Here is a 24,273-nt window from a genome sequence, read left to right on the forward strand (position 1 = left end):
CTCCCTATACTCTCTTTTCTTCTCCTGCCTCTTTTTGCATCCTATCTGCTCCTGCCTGCTCTCCACTCTAGACCCCATCTCCTCCTGCCCCTTCTTCCCTCATACTCTATTTTCTCCTCCTGCCCCTTTCTGCACCCTATCTACACCCACCTGCCCTCCCCTCTAGACCCCATCTCCTCCTGCCACCTCTTCTCCCTGTACTCTCTTTTCTTCTCCTGCCCCTTTCTGCACCCTATCTGCTTCTGCCTGCTCTCCCCTCTAGCCCCATCTCCTCCTGCCCTCTCTTCCCCTGTACCCAGTCTTTTCCTCTCTCTCTCGTCTGCACCTCATTTCCTCCTCCCCCTTCTCCATTACACCATTTCTTCCTCTTGCCCCTTTCTCTCTGCATTCCATCTCTACCCACTGCCTTTTTCTATACCTTATCTCCTCTATCCCTATTTAATCTCCTTCTGTCTCCTCTTTCCCTCTCCCACCTTGTCTCTTTTCCCTCACCCATTCCTCCTCCTTTCTCCCTATTCTCATCTCCTACTTATTTTCCTTCCCCTCATTTCATCTTCTCTTCCTCCCCAGCTAGACTCTTCCTACCCCCTCTCTTCCTCACCTATCCTGTCTGCTCTTTCTGCTTCTGCTCTCTCATCCCCACACCCCAGCTCCTCCTGCACCTTCTTCCTTTTTTCATCCATACCCCATTTGCCTCTACATCATCTCCTCTGCTTCTACCCTTCCACTCCTGCCCCATCTTCTCCTGTCCCTCTCTCTCTCTTAACGCATTTCATTCTCGAGCTGTCTTCATTCCAGAGCTGTCTTTGGTCCTCTCCATCTCACTTGCTCTTCTTGGTCCCTCCCTTTGTCTTCTCCCCTAGCTGCCTCCTTTTCCCCATCCCATTTTGTTCTCTTTACTTTCTCACATCCTCACTGTTCTTCCTCCTTTATTTCTCTTCTGTTCCCCTTTCAGAGTTCTTTTCTCTTCACCGGAGTCCATCCTGTTCTTTGTGGAGCTATAACATGTTTTTGTGCTCAGAATGCCTCCTTGAAGTGCCTTCCTTCTGGTGGGGGAATTGACCCAAACCTTTTCTAGTGACTTCTGAATTTAGGCCATTTCAGTGTTTTTGCTCATCAAGCCTGCTTTTGCTGTCTGTTTGATGATCTGGATTGAAAGTCATAAGATTAAGTTATAGAAATGGACCCTTGTGTCTATCCAGAAGCTTAGGGGCTCTCTGAATGAAAAAAAAAAGAAGAAAAAACCCAACATGATTCAAGACCCTGAAGCAGATGTTAGCATCTTCAGTCATAGTGGACATTAAGCAGAGTTCAGTTACTTCTCTATAGGATCTAGTAACAGGTCTTAGGAAATATGGTAGGAGAAAAGCAGAGTGTTTGGTAAATGAACAAGCATTGGAAGAAACCTTTTGTGTGAAGCTGGGCATGGGTGGTCAGAAGCTTGTAATGCCTGGGATCTACCCAAAGCTAGTAACAACCCTTAAGATCTTGGGGTTTATTGTTCTTTGTTGCATTAAAGAATCTTTTCTGCCACATGTCTGACAGCCTTTAGCAAAGAGACTGCTACACAGTGACAGCTCCCCAACATACGTCCTGTCTTTCAGTCAGACTGGTTTCCTCATTATTAATCATCAATCATTTATTAAGTACACTAGGCACTAGAGATGTAAAGATAAAAGATAAAGGCTTTGCCCTCCAGGAGCCCACATTCTACAAAGGAAAACAAACATGTACATGTATAGGTATGTACAAAATAAATACAAGGCACTCTCTGTAGGGGAATGTACTAGCAGCTTGAGGGATGGGGGATGGTCATTAAAGGTCTCAGGTCATAGCTGAGACTTGATGGAAATAAGAGAATCAAAGAGGTAAGGAAGGAGTGCATTCTAGACATAAAGGACAGCCAGAGATGAGTGACGGAGTGTTGTATGGGAAGAAGAGTAAGAAGGCAGTTATGGTAGGATCCGAGGGTGTGTGAATGGAATAGTGGGCAGCTTGTTTGGCAAGGTGAATTGGGGCCAGGTTATGAAGGACTTTGGAGACCAAACAGGAATTTATTTTTGATCCTAGAAATAATAGGGAGCTATTGAAGTTTAAGTAGGAGAGTGCCATGTTCATACCTGCACTCTAGGGAAAATCACTTTAGCAGCTGTGTGAAGTATAGAGTAGAATGGGGAAAAGCCTGAGTCAAGGAGATGAATTAGGATAGAAAGCTGGTGTAGTAGTCCAGACAGGAGGTGATCAGAGCCTGAAGTAGGGTGGTGGCAGTGAGTAGAAAGAAGAGGACAGATGTGAGAGATGTTGTGGAGATAGAAATAGCAAGATTTGGAAACTGGATATGTGGGATGAAGGGAAGGGAGGAGTTGAGAATTATAGTGTAATCCTGAGTGACTGGAATTATGTTGATGCCTTCTGTAGTCGTATCCAGAGGCTCCAGAGTGGAGTGAACGAAGAGAATAACATTGGTCCTGTTTTGGTCATGCGGATTTCGAAATTCTTACAGGACATCTTGTTAGAAATGTCCAGTAGGCACTTAATGGTATAGGACTGGAGCTCAGAGAAAAACTGAGGCAAAATATATAGGTTTGTGAGTCATCTACATAGAGATAATAATTGAACCTATCAAAGCTGATGAATTCACCAAGAAAGAGACTGTAGAGAGAGAATAGAAAATCCAGGATAGAACCTGGGGGTACATCACAGTTAAAAAGTTAAGAGACTGAGGAGTGATCAGACAGGAGGAGAACCAGGAAAGAGCGGTGTCATGAAAACCTCAAAAAGACAATATTCAGGAATATATCTAATACTAATTTCCTAGGAAATTAAAGATCTCAATAGGAAATTAAAATAGAGAACCTTTTCTATGCACTCGCACACACATACACACATGTGACCAGAAAGCTAGGAGAGTACAGGATCGCTATTTCACACATATATATGTATATATACATAGACACATACATATATCTGGTTAGAATATGTCTTTGTGGAGATATTTTAAAAATAATAGAATGTTTAAGGTAGAATATCCTTTAAGGAGCAGCTCAAAGTGAGTTTGCCTGACTAAAGGTTTTCAAGTGGAATAACCATTATTGAGCATGTTGTTGATGGAATTGCCTTGGATGGGATTAGGCTAGATGATCTCTTGAGTTCCTTTTCATCTTTGTAATTCTGTGACTGAAGAGCCTGGGCTTTAGAGTAAAAAAAAAAAATTAAGAGGTTTTTCGAGCTAATCTAGTTCAATCTCCTCCTTTTACAGATGAGGAAAACTGAGGCTCAAGAAGGTTAAGTGACTTAGTCATGGTTATATAAAGAATAAATAGAGGTGGGATTGGCGCCTTGGCCTCAGACTCTAAATCCTCTTTGCTTGACTCCACAAGAATTGCTGGGTTCTAGACCTGTCTCTGTCATCGCTAACTTGCTGTTTGGCCTTAGATGAATGACTTCCCATCTTTAGGCTTCAACTTACTCATCCAAAAAAATAAAGATGCTGGAGAAATTAGTCCCTAAAAGCTAATCCACTCTAATGTTGTTTGGTTCTCTGGTAGTTGAGGGAAGACTTCCACAGAGTATGAGGGATTTGTGCTGTGTCTTGGAGAAAGGATAAGGCTTAGATGTAGAGGGAGATTCCCAAGTAATGTGCATGATGTGTCCAAGAAACATTGCATCATCTGCATACATTAAGGGTAACAGATAGAATAGAGTATCTCAACTTTGTTAAGGACAGGCTGCTCTCTCTCTTGAGTTTCCCAACCAGGTTTCCAAAGTCTTGGATTACCTTTTTCCTGCTATCTCTCAAAGTTGGCGGTAGAATTAAATCTGGAATCATAAAAATCATGGCATTTTAGCACTGGAAAGGGACCTTAGAGATTATCAGGGCCTGACCCTTTATTCAGATCAGTAAACTGAGTCCAAGAAAGTTGAAGTCATTGACTCTTAAAGGAACTTCTGAGATGAGACTGTTAGGTGGCACAGTAGAGTGTAGGGAGTCAGGAAGACCTGTAGATAAGGCCTGCCTCAGACACCAACAGGCAAATCTCAAGTTCAATTTCCTCATTTGTAAAATGGGGTTAATGATAGCACCTACTTCCCAGGGTTGTTGTGATGGTCAAATGAAATGATGTGTGTAAAGTGCTTTGCAAACCTTAAATTAATATAGAAATGTTAGCTATTAAAATTTTTGAAGAATTAGCCATGGTATAGTAGAGTGCTGGACTTACAGCCAGGAAGACCTGGGTTCAAATTCTACTACCTATAAGGCGACAAAGCATTATCACATGAATTTTCATGTAACTTAGCAAGACTGAAATTAGTCAAGCAGTAAGTTAATATTTACAGTTTCCATGGGTGCACAGAAGACTTTGCTATTTCCCTTCTACATATGGAAAACAAGATTGGCTTATTCTTCTGTAGAGACAAATATCAGTGCTGGGATCAGCACTGATTTTATAAGCAAAAGAGCTTAGTGAACTCTTGTACTTAAAAAAAAACTATTTTCTCAAAGATCTCAGCATTCATTTTGTGATTATTCTAATCTATTACCAACTTTAAAAATTATAAAACAAAAAACAAAAGAACCCCGGCAATTCACCACCAATGGAACACTTAATTTGATATCTATAGCTTTATCCTTAGGCTCTTTTATTTATGTCAGCAATTTCTCCAAATCTTCATTTTCTTTTCTATGTCAAGTATTAAAAATTTCCACTTATTTTTTCAAATTTACTTATTCTTTAGTAGTTAATCAAATGAAATGAGAATGCTGAATATTTCCTAAACTTAAAAAAGTCCTTAATGCTTTGTTCATTCTATTTGAGGGTTTTTAGTTTTCTCATGGAGAAAAAAATTAGTTCAGCCATAATTTAACCTTATATATTGTCCATCTGCTACTTTAAAGTAGTCTTGGATAGTAAAATTTGGTGTATATTGTCTTAATTTCTGTTGCATGTGGAAGGAGAGATCATCAAGAAAATATATAACTATTAGGTGGTAAGCCTTGAAGTCAATGCTTTCCCCTCAAGGTTCAATTATTATCTTTCATCCATTCCTTAATCCATTTCATTATCTGATCTAAATTACTCTCTAGTTTTCTGGTGTACTGCTGGGCAGCCAGTGTACATTTCATGTAGGAGGCCATGGCTTCTTCATAAAGAATTTGGAAAATTTCACACTGAATATTGTCCTGTAGTTTCTTTACATTGTATCTCCTGTTTTCAAATCTTGTGTACAAAATGGAATTATCTGTCTGAAGCACAAAAACTATATGAAACCATTGTTTGGGTAAGAAGTCACAGCCATGGTAATCAGCAACAACTCCACCTTCTTTCATTTTGTTTTCTAACCCATCACGTGCTCTTTCATTCAAAATGGGACATTCATATTCTTCATCAGAGCCATCATATAACTGTCCTTGTGCTAATATACCATTATTAATGTAGGTAAGTTCTGTTCTTGATGCAGGTTCTGTACCTAGTGTGGTCTTTCCAACCCCTTATGCGTTTGTGAGCAGGGTGTTTGGCCCACCCTCATGGGCTCTCCACCATCAGCAGCAGGCTGAGGGGCAGAGCTCAGTGTAAGTGCATACTGTGTGGCAAGCACTGTGCTGAGCGCTGGAGATACGAAAAGAGCCAAAAGGTAGTCCTTGTCCTCAGGGAGCTCACTGTCAAATGGAGGAGATAACAAGCAAACAAATATTTTCAAACAAGATATATATACAATATAAATAGGAAATAATGAAAAGAGGGAAGGCACTAGAATTAAGAGGGGTTGGGAACAGCTTCCTGTAGAAGGTAGGATTGTAGTTGGGACTTTAAGGAAGCCAGGGAAGGCATTAGGCAGAGATAAGGAGGGAGAGCCATTGCAAGCATCAGGGACAGCCAAAGAAAATGCCTTGGGCCTGGAGATGGAGTGTCTTGTCTGTGGAATAGCAAACGAGGCCAATGTCACTGGATTGAAGGGGGGGCCATCTCCAGTTGTCCTGATCCATATCTTGCCACTGGACCCAGATGGCTCTGGAGGGGAAAGTGAGACTGGTGACTTTGCACAGCCCTCCCTCACTTAAATCCAGTTCACTTGCAAGTCATGGCATCACCTCATTGATGTCATGGTCCTCTTTGAGAACGAAGGACAAACAACAACTGGATTGAAGAGTATGTGGTGGGGAGTAAGGTGTAAGAAGACTGGAAAACTGGAAAGGGAGGAAAGAGGTAGGTTATGAAAGGCCTCGACTGTCAAACAGGATTTTGTATTTGATCCTGGAGATGATAGGAAGCCTTTGGAATTGATTGAGTTAGCAGGTGAAGGATGTGTGCTCTAGTGGCCGACTGGAAAGTAGATTGAAGTGGGAAGAGATTTGAGGCAGGCAGACCCACCAGCAGGCCGCTGAAACAGTCCAGGCGTGAGGGTCTGCACCAGGCCTCTGGCGGTGTCAGAGGAGAGACGAGTATTGGTGAGATGGTGCAGAGGTGAAATTGCCAGGTCTTTGCAACAGATTGGATATGGGTAGTGGGTGTGAGTGAGAGATAGTAAGGAGGTGAAGATGATACCTAGGTTGTGAGTCCAGAAGATCTTCACAGTAGTAGAGAGGTTTGCAGGTTAGGGAAAGATTTAGGGGGAAAGATAATGAGTTTTGTTTTAGACCAGGAGTGGGGAACTTGTGGCCTTTTGACTGAGTCCAAATTTTACAGAACAAATCCTTTTATTAATGGGATTTGTTCTGTGAAGTATGGATTCAGTCAAAGACCCCACTTGAGGACTTAGAGGGCCACAGGTTCCCCACCCCTGTTTTAGACATACTGAATTTAAGATGTCTTCTAAACTTGCAGTTTGAGATGTCTGAAGGCGTTTGGAGATGTGGGATTGGAGGTCAGCAGAGGGGTTGGGCCTGGATGGGTAGATTTGAGAAATCATCAGCATAGAGATGGTAATTAAATCCATGGCAATTGATAAGATCACCAAGTAAAGTAGTATCAAGGGAGATAAGAAGAGGGCCTAGGACCAAGCTCCTCAAAGGATTGGTAGATAGATTTCAGAGGGTCCATGAACTTGGATGGAAAACAAATCACATCTTTATTTTTCTGCTAACTTGTGGTTTTCTTTGTAATTCCATGTATTTTATGCATTTAAAAATATTAAGGGATTCATAGGTTTCACAAGACTGCCAAAAGGGACTGTGAGACACAAATATTAAGAGCTCCTGGACCAGAGATCTCTTAATGGCCTTTCCAGCTCTTACATCCTATATTATTGTAGCACAGTTTAGCCCTTCTCTGAAACTTCCTTGTGGGATGGAGGTAACTTCTGGCTCATTGAGTACTGTGCCAGTGAATAGGCTGTGACAGATCTTGCCCAGCTTAGAAAGTTTTAAGTATTGGTCTGTTAGTGTGCTTTGTGTCAAATATCTGAGGTCCAACCCAACTGTGGAGAGGCTAATTGCCGGTAGGTTGGCTACTGGGATGGATTTTTCTGGCTACTAAGGTGTGAAGGGGCCTTTGATGTATCTGAGGAAATATGACTCATTCTGATATTGTAGATGCTTAAAGTATTTTTAGTTGACAGAGCATTTCACAAGGGATACACATTTGCTTCCAGTTGTCTTTTTGCAGATATGACTTTCTGTTGTGGTGGAGGTGGGGGGTGTTTGTTGGAAATGTGCAGGTAGTAGAGATTTTGCTGTTTGGAGTTATTTGAAAAATAGGTAGTTTAGGAAAAACCATTCTTGAAGGACTAATTTTGCATTTCCTGTCAAGAAAAGTTTTTGAATGGAATTTGGATGACTTGTAAATGTAGATGGAATTACCATTTTGGACTGAGGTTGAACTAGATGACCTCAGAGGTCCTTATTACTCAGAGATTCCATTACTTCAGAGAATTGTCAGGCCCTTGGACTCTAGGCTTAGTTTCATTGCTAATTCCCTATGTTTTTGAGAAGTTACTTTATTTTTCTGAGCCTAAGTTTCCTCCTGTCGGTTATAAGTTCTGGACTGCAGAACCTAAGTTGAAGGTAACCTAATTGATCATCTTGTCTAAACTACACTTGATCAAGAAGCTCCTCTCCACCTTCCTATGATGGGTCATGTGACCTCTGAGAGGAGCCTTCTGGTGTGGAGGAACCTATGTCACCTCCATAAACAGCTCATTTCACTTTTGAGCAACTAATTGTTAGAAAATTTTTCCTTATATTAAGATGAAATCTGCCTCTAATTTCTACCCATTGCTTGTGACTCTCCCTTCTGGGAATGAGCAGAACAAGTATAATTCCTCTTTCAAGTGATTTCAAATACTTGAGGTTAGTTATCATTTGTGTCTTAGGCTTTTTCTTCTCCTGGCTTAACATCTGTTCCTTCAATCAGTCTGGGCTCTAGTGTCCTCCCTAAAATATGATGGCAACTAAATGGAGTACTCTAAGCAGGAGTACTAACTAAAGTAGCTAGGTGGTACCATAGTGCATAGAGTACTGGGCCTGGAGTCAGGGAGACCTGAGTTCAAATCTAGCCTCAGACAGTTACTAGCTGTGTGACCCTGGGCAAATTACTTCACCTCTGTCTGCCTTTGTTTCCTCATCTATAAAATGGGGATAATAATATCACCTATGTTCCAGGGTTATTATGAAGGTAAAATGAGATATTTGTCAGGTGCTTTGCAGATCTCAAAGTGCTATGTAAATGCTGACTTCTTCTTCTTCTTCTTCTTCTTCTTCTTCTTCCTTCTCCTCCTCCTCCTATTAACATATGGACGCAATGCCTCTGAACTCAAAGTAAAATCACAGCTTTTTTGACTGCCAAGTCAAACTTGATGCATAGTTAGCTTGTAGTCCATTAAAACTCCCATATCTTTTTCACATGAACCTTTGTTTAACTATCTCCTCCCTCTAACCCCTTCACTTGCAGAGTTGAATTTTTAGTAAAGGACTTTACATATATTTATTAAATTTAATTGTCTTACATTCATCTAATCTTTTTAGGTTATTGATATCTTTTTGGACCCTGACTCTTCTTACTATGAGTTAGCTATCTCTTTCATTTGCACATTTGATAAACATGCCTATATATCTCCCTCCAACTTTTACCTATGAACTATACAAGTATAAATACAAACCCCTAGGGCCCTCCACTGGAGACCCTCCTAAAAGTCAACCTTAATGACTCTGTCTTGGTCTTGTATTTCAACTGGTTCTTAATTCACCTAACTGTATTTTTGTCTAGCTCATATTTTTCCATCTTGACCCCAAGGAGAGCATGATAGACTTTGTTAGATGCTTTGCTGGAATCCACATATTCTATGTCTGTGGCCTTCCTCTGATCTATTTTACTAATTTGGTAACTTTCTCAGAGAAGATATAAGGTATCCTAAATGATCTCTAAGGTCTCTTCCCTCTAATGTTCTAAGTGCCGTTAGTTATTTGACTTTGTCTCCCACGCTGATCTAGCACTTCATTCTCATCCTGCTGTTCATCCCAATGCTGCATTTTTCAGCCATTTACTGTTATTGAACATAATGACATTTTTAGTATTTAAGCAGACCAACTGGAGAAGTATAATTGCTGAAAGGAATCCATATAGTGTAATATAGGGGTTATATATTTCAAAACAGACTTTAGCAATTAAAATACTTAGCAAGTGACTACTACGTGTAAGACATTTTGCTAACTTTGAGGGACTTAAAGACAAAAACATGCTGCTTTCAAACAGCTTCTGTTTTACTGGAGAGAGAGAGACAAAATGAAAAGGGGTGAGGATGTATAAGGTGGATCACGGAAGGAGAGAGCAGTGATGGGGTGGGGGCAATCAGGAGGGATCTCATATAGGAGATGGCACCTGAGCTGAGCCTTGAAAGATTCTCAGAATCAAGCTTAGGACTGACTACATTCCAGTCTGGGAGAAGGCACACAGATGGGATATAGACTGTAAAGTTTGGGGAACACATTGGCTGGAACCTAGAGTTCATGAAGGGAAGTAATATCAGATAAGTCTGAGAAAGGAGTTAGACTTAGACTGTGGAGGTTTGCAACGCCAGGTTAGAGTTTGCAATTTATCCTAGAAGCATTAGGGAGCCACTGAAGATTGTTGATGAGGAAAGTGACGTGATCACATCTGTCCTTTAAGATTATTTTGGAAAAAGGAATACCAGAGAGGGGTGAGGTCATAACCTAGCTCTCAGACTGAATTCTATTGGTGGCTTTGAGAGTAGAGAAATGGGGGTAGAATCAGCAAGTCTTGGATGAGGGATGAAGGAGAGAGAATACTCAGGAATGACTGAGGTTGCTAACCTGAGTGACCCACAGGAGTGCTCCCAACAGAATGAGGGAAGTCTGGAGGAGGGGCACGTGGGGAGTGGTTGGCAGAGCTCCAGTTTCATTTTGGAACTGAGGGACACTCAGTTAAAGATGCAGGCGCTTGATGATGCAGGACAGGGCATTTAGGGGGGAGATTGAGACTGGATATATATATTCAGGAGTCATCTGTACAGAGATGATACTGGAAACCATGGGACCTGATGAGCCTCCCGAAATAAAGAGTAGAGAGAGACAAGGGGTCCCCAGACACTGAGAGATGTGAGAGACTCACACTTGGTCTGATGTTGCACAAAGAGACCAAGAAAGCATGACCAGTTAGGTAAGAGAACCAGGCTGCAGTGACAGCCCTCCTTGTCACAGAAGCCAAGGGAGAAGAGACCAATATGGTCAGCAGGGCCACAGGCTGAAGGTGGCTCAAACAGGTTGAGAATTAAGACCGTTGGGCTTAGCAGTTAAGGTGAGTGATAACCTTGGAGAGAGTAGTTTTAGTAGAATGGAGTTGGAAACAGGAGGGAGGGCAGGAAGTAGAAGCGGTGAACAGAAGAATTTTTGTAGGAATTTGACTGTGAATGATGTCTTGGCCTCACCATTGTGGTGGAGTGTAAAGAGCAGTGATTCTAGTATAAGGAAACTTACCTTCTGTGACCGTAGGCTAGTCATGTTACCTCTTTGAGCTTCAGTTTTCTCAGCTGTAAAATGGGGATAATAGTACTTTCTGTCTTTGGGCTGTTGGGAGGAAAAGTTATAAGGTTCCAGAGAAGAGTACTCTTAATATTGTTGTAGTCAGACTCTTTTCTTCTCTATACTTTCTGGGGCCAAGCAGAACAAATTGCATCCCTCTTGTAAATGACAATTCTTTTAAATACTTGAAAACAGTTCCATCTTTACTTCTCTAGGCTAAAAGATCTGGTTCAGAAACTTTATAAATTAATTTGGCTTCTGACTCCAAATTAGCATCTGTTCAAAGCATTGTTTCCCAAACTCATTGGTCACATAACACTTTGGGGCATGAAATATATTGATAGATTCCATAAAGGCAGGTATGGAATTACCCTGCTGGATGAGGAATGGCCAGGAATGTTTTGCAACAAAATGGAGGAAATTACATCTCTTTTCATACTGAAAAAGTGCTGCATGTAATCAATATATTTTTATCACATACAATTTCATATTTGATTTTCAAGAGGGAATGTCACTAGCGTAGGCATATTTCTCGTGTAGAACATCACTGATTACAATTTGGAAATACTGGACTATAGAAAACAAGATGGTGTCTTTGAAAGGTGACCCCTAAAGAAAGAGTTCTTGAATTTTGATTGGGAATATAGAAATCAGTGCACTCAGCTTTAGAAAAGGTTGAAATGCTTATTGAAGTACTTATATGGAGTCAATTTACTGGCTATATGGCCCTGGACAAGTTTTCTAACTTCTGTCAGCCTTAATTTCCTTTCTCTATAAAGTGGGGATAATAAAAGTACCTACTTTATAATGCAGTTATGAGTGTCAGAGGAGATAATACATGTTAAGGTGCTTTTTAAACCTTAAAAATTCTATGTAAATGTTAGCTGTTATTACCCATTTTATTAGTACGTACCAAGAGAGAGGGAGGTGACTCAGTAGATTGATTTCAGGGCCTGTAGTTAAGAAGACCAGAGTTCAAAGCCAGCCTTTGATACATACTAGCTATATGACCCTGGGCAAGCCACTTAACCTCTGTTTGTGCCTTAATCCACTGGAGGAGGAAATGACAAATTACTCCAGTATCTTCTTTGCCAAGAAAACCCTATGGACACTATGGGTCCATGAGGTCAGGAAGTGTTAGACACGATTGAACAACACCAACAAGGTTACTTTAAAATTTTTTCAAAGGCAGTAATCTCAATAAGTGAAGAAACTCCATGGGAGTAAGAAAAAAAATAAAGAGGAGAAAAGTAGCATAAATATTTTGCAAAAGACTATGTATATATAATGGTGACCTGGTATTATTTATCTGACGTCGGCCAGCTGCGTTATGTACAATCAGAAATCATTGTATTATCCCTCAGTTCTCTATCACTTTATAATTTATAAAACTTTCCCTATAAGCATATTATGTTTGCTTGTACCTACTTCATATTCTAGACAAACTGGCCTGCTAGCTGTTCCTCATTCCTGAAAAGCCCTCCACACAAACTCCTGTCTGAGAAGGCTTTTCATGGCACAGCTCAGCTGCCATTTCCTTCATGAATCCTTTCTTGGTGCTCCTAGTTGCTAGGTTCTCTCCCTCTTCAGATTACTTTGTTTTATATAGATTTGGCACATGTTGTATCCTTCTGGTGAAATTGTAAACTCCTTGAAGGCAGAGAACTTTCATTTTTCCATTTGTATCCCAGCATCTAGCAGATAAGGAAAACTGATCTAACAGAATTATCCAAAAATAGAATGGTCTGCCCCAGGAGGTCCTGGCTTTGCCTTCATTGAAAGGCTTTCCATCTGACTCTGGATCATCAGTTATTAGGCATATTTATAGCTGGGATCCTACTTGTGAGGTAGAATGTGGGTGATGGGAGCATGGCTAATGTGGGAATTTTAACTATATATATATATTTGTAATGACCCTTGTTTTTCTTGCTTTCCCAATGTTTGAATCTCTTCAGATATTGAGATTCTGTGATTCATTTCTAGCTCTCACATAGGATGTACTCTTGTCTCTGAACCTCAATTTCTTCTTCTGTAAGATAAAGATAATAAACTTTGCATTCTGCCTCCTGGAAATGTTAGGAAAATTCTTTGGTAACCTTAAGCTTAATTAAAATGTGAGGAATTGTTATTTGAAATACTCTTTTGTCTAAGTACTTAGATAAAAGTACCTTTTTATCTAAGCTTCAAATAATCAAGAAGCTAAATACTATACATTCCTTTCTCCTTCTTCCACTCCAGGTACCACCCCCCAAGCCAAACAACACATTCCAAAACTCACCTAATTTTGTATTAACTGCTCGTTTTGTTTTTCTGTGCCATGATGCCCTTCATTATTTACCTAACATTTAGTGTTTTTTTGATAAAAATGGTTAAGACACTGGCACAAATAATTGAAGTACAGATAGCATGTAAGTATAGAAGAATGTAAGGGAAAAAATGTTGTAGGTGTATAAAATGTTATAATTGGAAGGGACCTTAGGCATCATCTTGTTGGATTTCCTTATTTTATAAATAAAGAATCTCAGATCCCAGAGAAGGGAAATGACCTGTCCAGAGGCACATTGCTAATAAAAGGCAGAACCAGGATGTGAACCCAGCTCTTTCTTCTGTGAATTCATATGAAGCAGTGATGCTTCTGGTTAGGGAGGATTCCTGCATGAAACAGGTGGTATGGGAGATAAACTGTCAGTGAGTAGAGGTGAGGATGAGGGATGGATTTATAAAGGCACAAAGCATGGTGTATGTTCAGGTAATGATTAATATCCTGGTTTGGTGGGATTGTTACTCAAGAATGGCTTCTTGTGCTCCAAAAGACAGCAAACAAAGTGATCCATTTAAAACTGACCCACAACCCCCATCTACCAATATGTTTAGCAGCTCTTTTTGTGGTGGCAGAGAACTGGAAACTGGAGGGAGAGGAAGTACCCATTAACTGGACACTGACTGAACAAGTCATATATGTGAATGAGAGTGACTGCTATAAGAAATGATGAAGGGAATAGCTTCAGAAAAAACTGGGAAGATTTGTATGAACTAACATAGAGTGAAGGGAGCAGTTAACAGGAGAATTATTTATAAAATAACAATTTTGTGAAGACAAACAACTTTGAAAAACTTAGGAACTCTGATTAACACAATGACCAACTATAATTCCAGAAGACTCATGATAAAATATGCTATCCACCTCCTTATTGAGAGCTGATGGACTTAAAATGCAGACTGAAGCATGGCTGGGGGGGGAGGGGTGGAATACACTGCTAATGTGGGGATTTGTTTTGCCTAATTGTACAACTATATGTATTTGTAATGGGTTTTGTTTTTTGCTTTCTCAGTGGGAGGGAGAGAATTCTCAACTGAAAATAAAATAATATTGAACTTTTAAAAATAAAATAAAATTGGTCCATGTTGTATCACACTATGGTGTTTGTGTGTTGCAGGAAATAGCAAGTAAGCCTTGGAGAGCATTCAAAGTCTTTATTCCCTCTACCAGAAGGAAGAGGAGATAGTGGCTTTTCTGTTGGAAAATTTTCTATTTTTCTACTTCATTTTTAACTGCTGTATTCCCTAGAACTTCAGACAGCATCAGGAGGCAAAGAGTAAACAAACATTATGTATATTTGTGGGTTTTCTAAATTGGGCCTCATAGCATTTGGAGATATATTTTAATTTCAGTTGGATACCAAATCCTTTGATGTGAAACTTTTCAATTTGTTACAGTGGAAGATTGATGATAAACCTGTAAAAATTGACAAGTGGGATGGATCTGCGGTGAAAAATTCTTTGGATGATTCTGCCAAAAAGGTACTTGCTTCTTTGTAACATCATTATAGCTTCCCTTTTAAAATTAGCCTTCAAAATACCTGCCTGCACACAACTAGTAATCCATCTTCAGTGGGTCTTGTGTGTGTGTCTGTGTGTGTGTGTGGACTCAGGTGACCAGTGTTCTTGAAAGGTTGAAACTGGGCTAGAAAGGATCTTGGTGATTTGTCTTCACATAGTGGAGCTGCCAAATTGGTCAAAAAATGTTCCATTCCCATGGTTGCCGTTCTAGTTCAGGCCTTTATAACTTCACCTGTACTGTTGAAATAATGCAACTGGTATATCTACCTCCAGCTTTTCCCCCTCTTCAATACATCCTTGACATAGAGATGCCAAGATTACAAATAAGCCTTTTTAGATTGGTATTTTGTTTCTCTCTGGTTATAATCTCTCTTTCCAACATTATTTCACACTATTCCCTTTTCATACTTATTACATTCCAGCCAGGAATAAGTAACTTGTTCCTAGTTTTTATTTTGCTTCCTTCTTTCTCTGCATTCATGCAAGCTGCCCCCTATGGCTAAGAAGTACTCCTTTGCACCTATTAAAATTCTTTTCTTTCAAGGTCCCAGTTCAGATGTTGTCATTTTCCCTGGTTAATCCCCAACTAAAAATAATCTTTTCCCCAAATTTTCCTAGAGCACTTTGTTCCCATTCTACCTTGTATCATACACATTTGTGTACATGTCCCATACTTCTATTAGATTGTAATCTCTCTAGGGCAAGGATTGTATTATTTTTCATGTTTCCAGTCCCATCATCAAGGCATGTAGAATTGAATCAAATTGCTTTGGGTTAGTAGCAGAATGTGTGGACTTTCTCTGAAGTTCTTAAGTAATAAATTAAACACTCAAGTTGCCATAGGTGGTTTAGAGAAGAGGTTGACAAACTATGTCCTAATCTGCTTTTGTAAGCCCCTTGAGCTAAGAATGGTTCTTACATTTTAAAATATGATAAAACTTTATTTTAAGATGTAAAAACTGTTCTTAGCTCTTGGGCTTTACAGAAGCAGGAAGCAGGTGTATTTGGCCCCATGGCCTGTAGTTTGCCAGCCTTTGGTGTAGAGTTTAATAATACTGAAACAACTTGAATTAGGTGACTTTGGAGAGTCCTTGTATTTACGATTTGATGATTCTGATTACTTCAAAAGATCTGTTATTTCAACATTGTACATCCTATTCCCCAACGTGATGCTGATTATGTAATGAAAAAGCATTTTTACACACACACACATACACAGAAACAAAATGAAGAGAAGAAATATCCTTGTTAACTGGATTCCTCAATTTATTTTTATGTTTGTTTTCTCATCAGGTGCTTCTAGAAAAGTACAAGTATGTGGAGAATTTTGGTTTGATTGATGGCCGCCTCATCATCTGTACAATCTCCTGTTTCTTTGCCATTGTGGCTTTGGTCTGGGACTACTTGCACCCCTTTCCAGCATCCAAGCCAGTCCTTGCCTTATGTGTCATATCATATCCTTGTAATCACTGCCCTTTTTTCCCTTCCAAAACATGTTGATTGGTCCACTTACCTGGGAGGAGGGGTCTGAATAACAGTTAAATTGGAGAGAAGGGACAGGAAAGAGAGCTAAAGGAAATCAGACTGAGTAAGAGGCAGCTTACTTTTGGACTGATGAGATCTGGCTTCCAGTCCTGATTCTGTCACTAAGCAGTGAGATTTTGGACAAATCACTTTCCCTCTTATTGGCTCGTCTATAAAATAGGGGTAATAATTCTGACACTATTTACTTCATGGGGTGGTTGTGAGGAACATCTTTAAGATTTACAAAGTGCTTAGAAATTTGCATTTTGACTCTAGAAATCAGGTTTCATGTCTGACTAATGTGGGTAATCTTAGGAAGGAGCCATAAGTGCTCCTTTGACAGATCAGTGTCTTAGGATCAGAGATTCCAAGGTGGAAGGGACTTTGGAGATCCTTGAGTCCAACCCCTTCCATTTTGCTGAAAGGGATGTGGCTTCCCAAGGTCACCTAACTAGTAACTGGAAGTGCCAAAATGCAGGCCCATGTCCTTTGGCTCCAAATCCAGGGCTCTTTCTCCCATACAGGTCCTTAGCCAATCCCTCTAGTCCCTTACAATCTTGGTCTCTCTCTTGCAGATACCTGCCACTTCACTGTGTCCCTCTACGTGCTATCCCTTTTTGTAACGTAAGAAGCCAGTGAAATAAGTTCAGAGCAAGGAGACATGAACTGTTAGAGCACTACTGTAGAATGGTAGAAAGATGTTAGAGACTATTGAGTCCAACCTTAGCTGACAGATTTGGAAGTGGACCTAGAGAGATTGGTTGACATGTTTGCAGTAATACAGCCATCTCTGAAGACAGAAAGTTTCAGGGGCCTCTTTAATTTCCATATCTTTGTTTTGCCTTGTCTTAGCTTTCTGTTTCCTTAACGTACCCTGAACCTATTTCATCATGATGGGGATCCTGACCATCTATACTTCATATAAGGAGAAAAGCATTTTTCTTGTAGCGCATAAAAAAGATCCATCAGGAATGGATCCTGATGATATTTGGCAGCTCTCTTCCAGTCTTAAACGGTATGCTCACTGTATGATTCTTTATATGATAAAGAAATGGGTTTTTCTTCAAGAATATTTACTGCCAGCCATTCTCATTCTCTCTCTCCCCCCCTTCTTCTTCTTCTCCTTCTCCTTCTCCTTTTCCTTTTCCTCCTCCTTCTTCTTCTCCTCTCTCTCTCTCACACACACACATACACTCCCTCTCTCTCTGTCTCTTTCTCTCTCCCTCCCCTTCTCTTTTCTCTGTTTCTATCCATCCCCTTCCTCTCTCCCCTTCTTCCTCTTCTCCCTCCCTCCCTCTCATTCTTTTCTTTCAAACTCACATTTATGTAGCCTTTTAAAGTTTTCAAAAAAAAGAAAAAATTTCCTTACAAGAACCCTGTGAATTCAGTAGTACAAATTTTATTATCCCCATTTTATGAAAAATTTGTCAAAAACTGAGATTCAGAGTCTTTCCACTCGTAGCAAGGTGGTGCAGTGATAGAGTGTGGGGCCTGGAGTTAGGAAGACCTGAGTTCAAATGCAACCTCAGATATTTAACTAGCTATGTGATCCTGGGCAAGTCACTTAACCTTTGTTTGCCCATTTCCTGTAATAGCACCAACCTTCCAAGGTTGTTTTAAATATCAAATGAGGAATATTTGTAAGTGGTTAGCATAGTGCCAGGCACATAATAGTCACTTAATAAATGCTTGTTTCCTTCCTCCTTTCTGAGAGATTAAGTTTCACATAGTAAGCATCTGAAGAGAGATTTGAACCCTACTGAGTAGCACCTATCCCACTGCATCACATCTTTCTAGTGCTTTGCTGCTACAAAGAGTGCTGCTTTGAATGTGTGAGTACATTCTGGGATTTCACACTTTAACTTTCTTGGAATTAATACTCATGACAGGCAGGCATTGCCAGGTCAAAGAGCAGCAGACATTTTAGTCACTTTTCTTAGAGAATTCCAAATTGCTTTCCAGAATGGTTGAGTACTTCCATGGTTTTATTGACAGGAGAAAAACATGTATCTCTTCCCACAGTTCCTCTTATATTGACATTTCTCACTTTTTTTGGTCATCGTGCTAATTTGAATAAGAGGTGAAACTTCAGAATTGTTTTAATTCGCATTTCTTTTGGTATTAGTGGTTTAGAGCATATGTTATTTCCTGTAGTAGTTATAGTATTATAATACCATTACTATACAAGACAGAGAAAGAGAGAGAATATAGAGAGTATTATAGTGCTATTACTATACGAGAGAGAAAGAGAGAATATAGAGTATTATGATTTCTATACTATATATAGAATGTGTAGATATTTTAATAGAGTATATTGTAGTATAGTAATATAGCAACTATAGTACATAATTTCTCTTTTGAAAAGTGTTCATGTTTTTTGACTTCCATGATATTCTTAGGTGTAACTTTCATTATATACTGTGTTTTCCTCTCCTACTTCATCCCTTACTAGTAGACTATAAATTCTTTGAGAGAAAAGTCTCCCTCGCCATTTTTAATCCTTAGTGCGTAGCATAGAATTCTTTGCATAACTCAATGTTTGAATCAATACCAGCAGCAGACATTCATTGAACGTCTTCTACAGGTAGGGCTCTGTTCCAAGTACTGGGGACGTAGAAGTATAAAATACAATCTGGGTGTTGATAAACCAGTTTGGGAACCAAGACATATCAGCAGAAGGATAGCTTATAATACATGGTGGCTTTCCCAAGTGCCAGATGAATGATGAGTCTGACATAGGTAGATTATAGGATCAAGAACTAGAAAGGATTTTAGAAATCATATTGTCATTGAGGCCTAGAGAAAGAAATAGGATGAATGAATGAATGAGAAAGCATTTATTAAAGACAGTGTGCCAGGCATTATACTAAGTACTGGGAATAAAAATACTGAAGAGACATAGTTGCTTCCCTTAAGAATCATACACATAGAGGAGTTTTGGCCAGGGAAGTTTTTTGGTTTGGGAACATACCAGAATAGTGAGTGAGACCATATGGCAGTCCATCAAAAATGCCTTTTTTAGAAGCATTAGTGATAATGATGATGGTGATAGCCAGCTAGTTATTTATATGGTGCCTGCTACTTATCAGGCACTGTGCTAAGTCTTTACAAATATTATCCCATTTGATTTTCACAGCAATCCTGGGAGCTAGGTGTTATTATTATCATCATTTTACAGTTCAGGAAACTGAGGCAAACAGGTTAAGTGGCTTCCTCAGGGTCACATAGCTAGTAAGTGTCTGAAACCCAATTTAAATTCTAGTCTTCCTGACTCCAGGCTTAGCACTCTATCCATTGTGTGCTGCCCAGTGACCAACTCTATTGATTTAATTGTAATTTTCATTGTTGGTAACGTGTGAGAAAGATGAATGAGGAAATGTTGTTTGTCCTTTGAAGAGGACCAGTGACATCACAGACAATGTTTTGACTCCAGTGCAAATTGGATTGAAGAGAGGCAGAGTTGGACAAAGTTGTCAGTCTCACTCTCTCTTCCTGAGTCATTGAAGTCCAGTGGTAGAACAAAAGTCAAGACGACTGGTGATGGCCTGCGATGCAGTGCGTGACCTTGGCATGACCATGACATCTTCTGTGTCTGACCAAGCTCTAAGTGCTCCACAGTACCTGCTTCAGCTGCCTTCATCGTCATTGGAACAAATTGTTCTCATCCACCCATCCCACCAGGGAAAGTCTTCACATGCTTAGAGTAGACATCCCCTTAACTCACTGATGGGTCTGAGGCCAGTCGGTTACTCTTAGCCTTTTTAGCCCATCTGCTGAGACTTTTTGCTGGGGTGTGGCTGCTGTGCATGCTGCAGCTCCTTGGAGCCACAGGTAAGAAGAGTTGGGTGACAAGTAGACACCAACTTTGGATGAGCAGTCCCAAAAAGGGCTCAGGAAGTCCTCACACCAGAGGTGCTAGTCCTCCCTGAACACCCCATACATGGAATGAGGAATGTAGTAACATGCTCATGGTAACATAAGGCATTAGATAGAAAAGCTGGGATTTGAACCCAGGTCTCAGCCCTAAGTCTAGTGTTCTTCCAGTGACATCACACTGCCTGTTTTATTCTGTATAGAAGGTTGATGATATAAGGGACCTTCCAAGGTTATTGTGAAGATCAAATGAGGTTAGTGGTGGGAGCCCCTACACTGGTGAAATTCCAGATCTTTAAGGATTGTTGTGTCCATCTAACTACTGTCAAGTCCTTGATGACAGACTCTGCAGTAAAAATAAACAGAACGTGAAGAGAAGGGAAGGCTTCTTCTGCTTTAGATGGCTCAGGGGAGACAGTTGATGAATAATGCTAAATAAAGAAAGAAAAGAAAAAAGGAGAATCAATGAAACATTTAAAAATATATGCCAGACTATAAAGGGAAGTTCAGAAAGGCCCACAGACAACCAGAGCAATTTAGTTATTTTCATGTTAATTTAATATATACTCTTTAAAAAAACTTTTTAACTGAAGTTCATAGTCATATACAATCCCCTTTTCTGTTTTTTGCTTATTGAAATGTCCGTGTTTGTTGATGTTTAAGTTGATTTTAAAAAAATGAAAAGAAAAATCACCTGAGAGGGCAGTCCTGACTTTAGTTTACTAACCTTGTGACTATAGGAAGTCACTTAATTGTACTGCTCCTTCATTAAATTCAGTAATTCAATAAATGTTCCTCATGTGGTGTGGCTGCTCCACAGCACCTGCCTGTTGATAAAGAAGTGCTTTGTAAACTGTAAAAGTCTATATAGATGTTAGTTATGGTTCATTTTGAGGTTCAGGACCCAAGGTGTCGTCTGTTAGTAGATGCCACTTACTGTTGATGAATGCTTACCAAACCTGAATTCTGTATGTTGTGTCCTGGTACCCAGATTTGATGACAAGTACACCTTGAAGCTGACCTTCATTAGTGGGAAAACCAAGCAGCAGAGAGAAGCAGAGTTCACTAAATCCATTGCTAAGTTTTTCGACAACAGTGGGATGCTGGTCATGGAGGCCTACGAGCCTGAGATCTCCAAGCTCCACGACAGTCTCGCCACAGAGAGGAAAACGAAATAACCCTTCCAGGAGCAGCCTTTTTTCTGCTGGGATCATGCTGACCACACATACACACACACACACACACACACACACACACACACCAAACAACAAAAACAAAACAGAAACAAATACCCCACAAGCCAGAAACTAAAGCAGATAGAGTAAAATAAAAAATGTTTAAAATGTCTCATGTTTTGTCATGAAATCCTAGTTCCTTCTGGATCAATAGGATTTTCTAAAGTGGAATCAGGAGCTGGGAGCTAGTGTAGAGCAAGCAAGGTCATGGTCAGACCCGGTCCATATGGCTGCCTTGCTCTAACCTGTCATTACGGTTGCTCTCTGACCTTTGGAATTGATTAGATTGAAAGACTCTTGATTTATCAAGGACTTTTGGAAGGAGTTTTTGCTTGAAGCTCTATAGACCTCCTCCTTTGTACCTGGCAGTGCTTATACCATGCAGCAGCAGCTTCCTGCAATGCCTGCCCCTCCCTTTCTTTTAAATTTTTTAACCTGTTCCCCATAATGCTGACTGTTGCACCTGTCCATTATTAGTTTTTTATCCCAGGCCCTGCCTCCTTCAGGGATTTAGGACAAAACCTTTGGGGTACAACAGCTTCTAGTCACAGACCTACTTTTGAGTTTTGTATTTATTGACTGAATTGGGGGGGTGACTTTAAAAAAGTAATAATACACAATACCCATCACATTAATTTGTTGAAAACAGACCAGGGGAAGGAAAGATCCTCCTTCTGGATATCAGGTTTTATGCTCTTGACCAATCAAATCAGTCAATGGCGTTTTTAGTTCTCTTTGTGTCCTCCATGGCTTCTCCCCACCTCTGCCCCCCCAACTCTCCCGTTTCTTAATTTCTGTTCTGTGTCCCTTATTAACTGCCATTTTCTAAATGAATTTTTTTCAATAAAAGGAAATAAGAGATGCAAATGTGGTGTTGTGACTTAATGGAAGAGAAAGATCAGCCTGTGTCGGTTTTTTTGTTGAGTTGTCCACCAACAGGTTTGAGTTGAAGCTCCTAGGATTTAGACCAGGCAGGGACTTTTGGCCATCGTCTGGATGCAACTCTCGGCTTTGCCGATTTTCCTGAATGAGGTCCTTTATCAATCTGAGCCTGAGTTTTCTCATCTGTAAAAGAAGGAAGTTTGATTGAATGATTTCATATGCAGTTTGAGCTGGAAGGAACCTTTCAGATCACCTGTGAGTCTGAGCTGCTTCTTTAAAATTAGTAAATTGGAGTAGATAATTTGAGGAGCCCTACAGCCCTAAGAGCCCATTCATTGAACATGGACATCTGTTGTGTCCACTGGGAGCGATCCAGATGTGCATACTACAGTCCCTACTCTCAGACAGCTCCCCAACTAGTATAAGAAGTAATGTAAACATAATACAGATGTGAAGGTGATGATCCACAGGAGTACAGAGATACGACTTCACATCAGAGTGGAGGTGGAGGTTATCAGAGAAAGCCTCGGAGGAGATGGCATTTGAGGAGGCCTTGAGGGAACCACAGGATTTCAATAGGGGTGGTAGGTGCAGAAAACTGTGAGCAAAGCTGAGAGGGCAGAGCCCTGGACCTTGTCTGAGGAGAGCAAGTAATCCTGTTTGGCTGTCAGGTAGAGCATATGAAGGGGAAGTCTAGGGAGAGAGAATGTAGGAAGGGTAAGAAGGGCCTTGAATGTCAAGCTTAGAATTTAGTTCTGTAGGCCACAGGGAGTCAGTAAAGATTTTGACGAGGGGTGGTGAGAAGTGATAGGATCGGAGACTTAATCAAACTGCAACTATACACTAATATCAAGGATTATGGCAGGTGCTCTTGAACTTGTAGGTTGAACTGAGCAGGGCTTTACTTTAAAATAGTTATAGCAACTTTGCCCAGGGCAATAACCTTCATGGGTTGCCTGGGGAGATGGGGCAACCAGGGACTGCAGCAGGTGTCCTGTCAGGAAGTGGTGGGGTCAGCTGAATTGGGGCGGGGTGACCTAAGAGAGACAGTGTACCTTAGTCCTGATGAAGGTTATGCTTTGCCGGGGTTACCTCTGCCTCTCGTCTGGGGGACCTTGTCTTTGTCTTTGTTTTGCCCTTTCTGGCATCTCAGATTTTCCTAAGCAGGAGAGGAGTGGGAGTGAAGTGAGCTTGAGGACTGGAAAAAATCGAAGGGATCCCTCCTCATTCATCAGCTGGTCATGGGACTAAGGACCTTTGTTCTGGAAGTGGGGATGGAGGGGTACTTGTCAGACCACCAGTCAGAAAGAGTGCAATATTGGGAGTCAGGAGACTTGGGTTCTAGTCTCTGCTCTGACCTAACTAGGTTTCTTCCCCTGTAAAATGACCCCTGAAAAATGAAGCGGAAGGGCACATGATCTCTAAAGTCCCTTTGAGCTCTAAGTCTATGTAAATCAGTAAAGATTTTAATAATGAAGAAAATAGAATGTCAGAGCTAGAATACACCTTAGAACACAAGGTCAGAGCTAGAATGCACCTTAGAATACAGAATGTCAGAGCTGGGAGGGTTCTAGAACAGGGAATGTCAGAGCTGGAAGGGATCTCCAAGCAGAGAATGTGAAAGCAGCCGTCTACAAACTAGATCGTAATCCAGGACCTCCCTGTCGGACGGGAAAACCCACCCGAGAGGCTGAGTTACTTGGCCAAGATCCCGCTGGTCCTAAACTCCCAATCTTGTTTTCCAAGTCTGTACCCTCCCCGCGGCCGGGTCTCCTGCACACTGGCTCCGAACCACACGGTAACATTTGTTCAGGCCGCGGGGGCTAGCAGGACTGAGGAGGTTTAGGACCAGGTGCGCAGGGAGACCGCTGCTCCTCCTACGCTCCACCCCGCTGTGCCGGAGAGGTCACGAGGGACGCTGCTTCTCTGTGCGCATGCTCAGCA

At 40.7% G+C, this 24,273-nt stretch overlaps 1 protein-coding gene and 1 pseudogene across 1 annotated transcript; one reads left to right on the forward strand and one right to left on the reverse strand.

Moving 5' to 3' along the window:
* Positions 1-5,023: 5,023 nt before the first annotated feature.
* On the reverse strand, positions 5,024-10,954 carry LOC114032647 (annotated as a pseudogene).
* A 2,755-nt stretch (positions 10,955-13,709) lies between these two features.
* Positions 13,710-22,314, forward strand: LOC114032646 (signal peptidase complex subunit 2). Its single transcript, XM_027848005.1, has 5 exons — positions 13,710-13,724; positions 14,693-14,776; positions 16,109-16,269; positions 17,220-17,354; positions 21,204-22,314. Exons 1-5 carry the CDS (start codon positions 13,710-13,712, stop codon positions 21,388-21,390), a joined length of 582 nt encoding a protein of 193 aa, XP_027703806.1. The 3' UTR covers positions 21,391-22,314.
* The last annotated feature ends 1,959 nt before the right edge of the window (positions 22,315-24,273 follow it).

Source organism: Vombatus ursinus, unplaced genomic scaffold (genome assembly GCF_900497805.2).
Source record: "Vombatus ursinus unplaced genomic scaffold, bare-nosed wombat genome assembly UNPS02005627.1, whole genome shotgun sequence".
NCBI lineage: Eukaryota > Metazoa > Chordata > Mammalia > Diprotodontia > Vombatidae > Vombatus > Vombatus ursinus.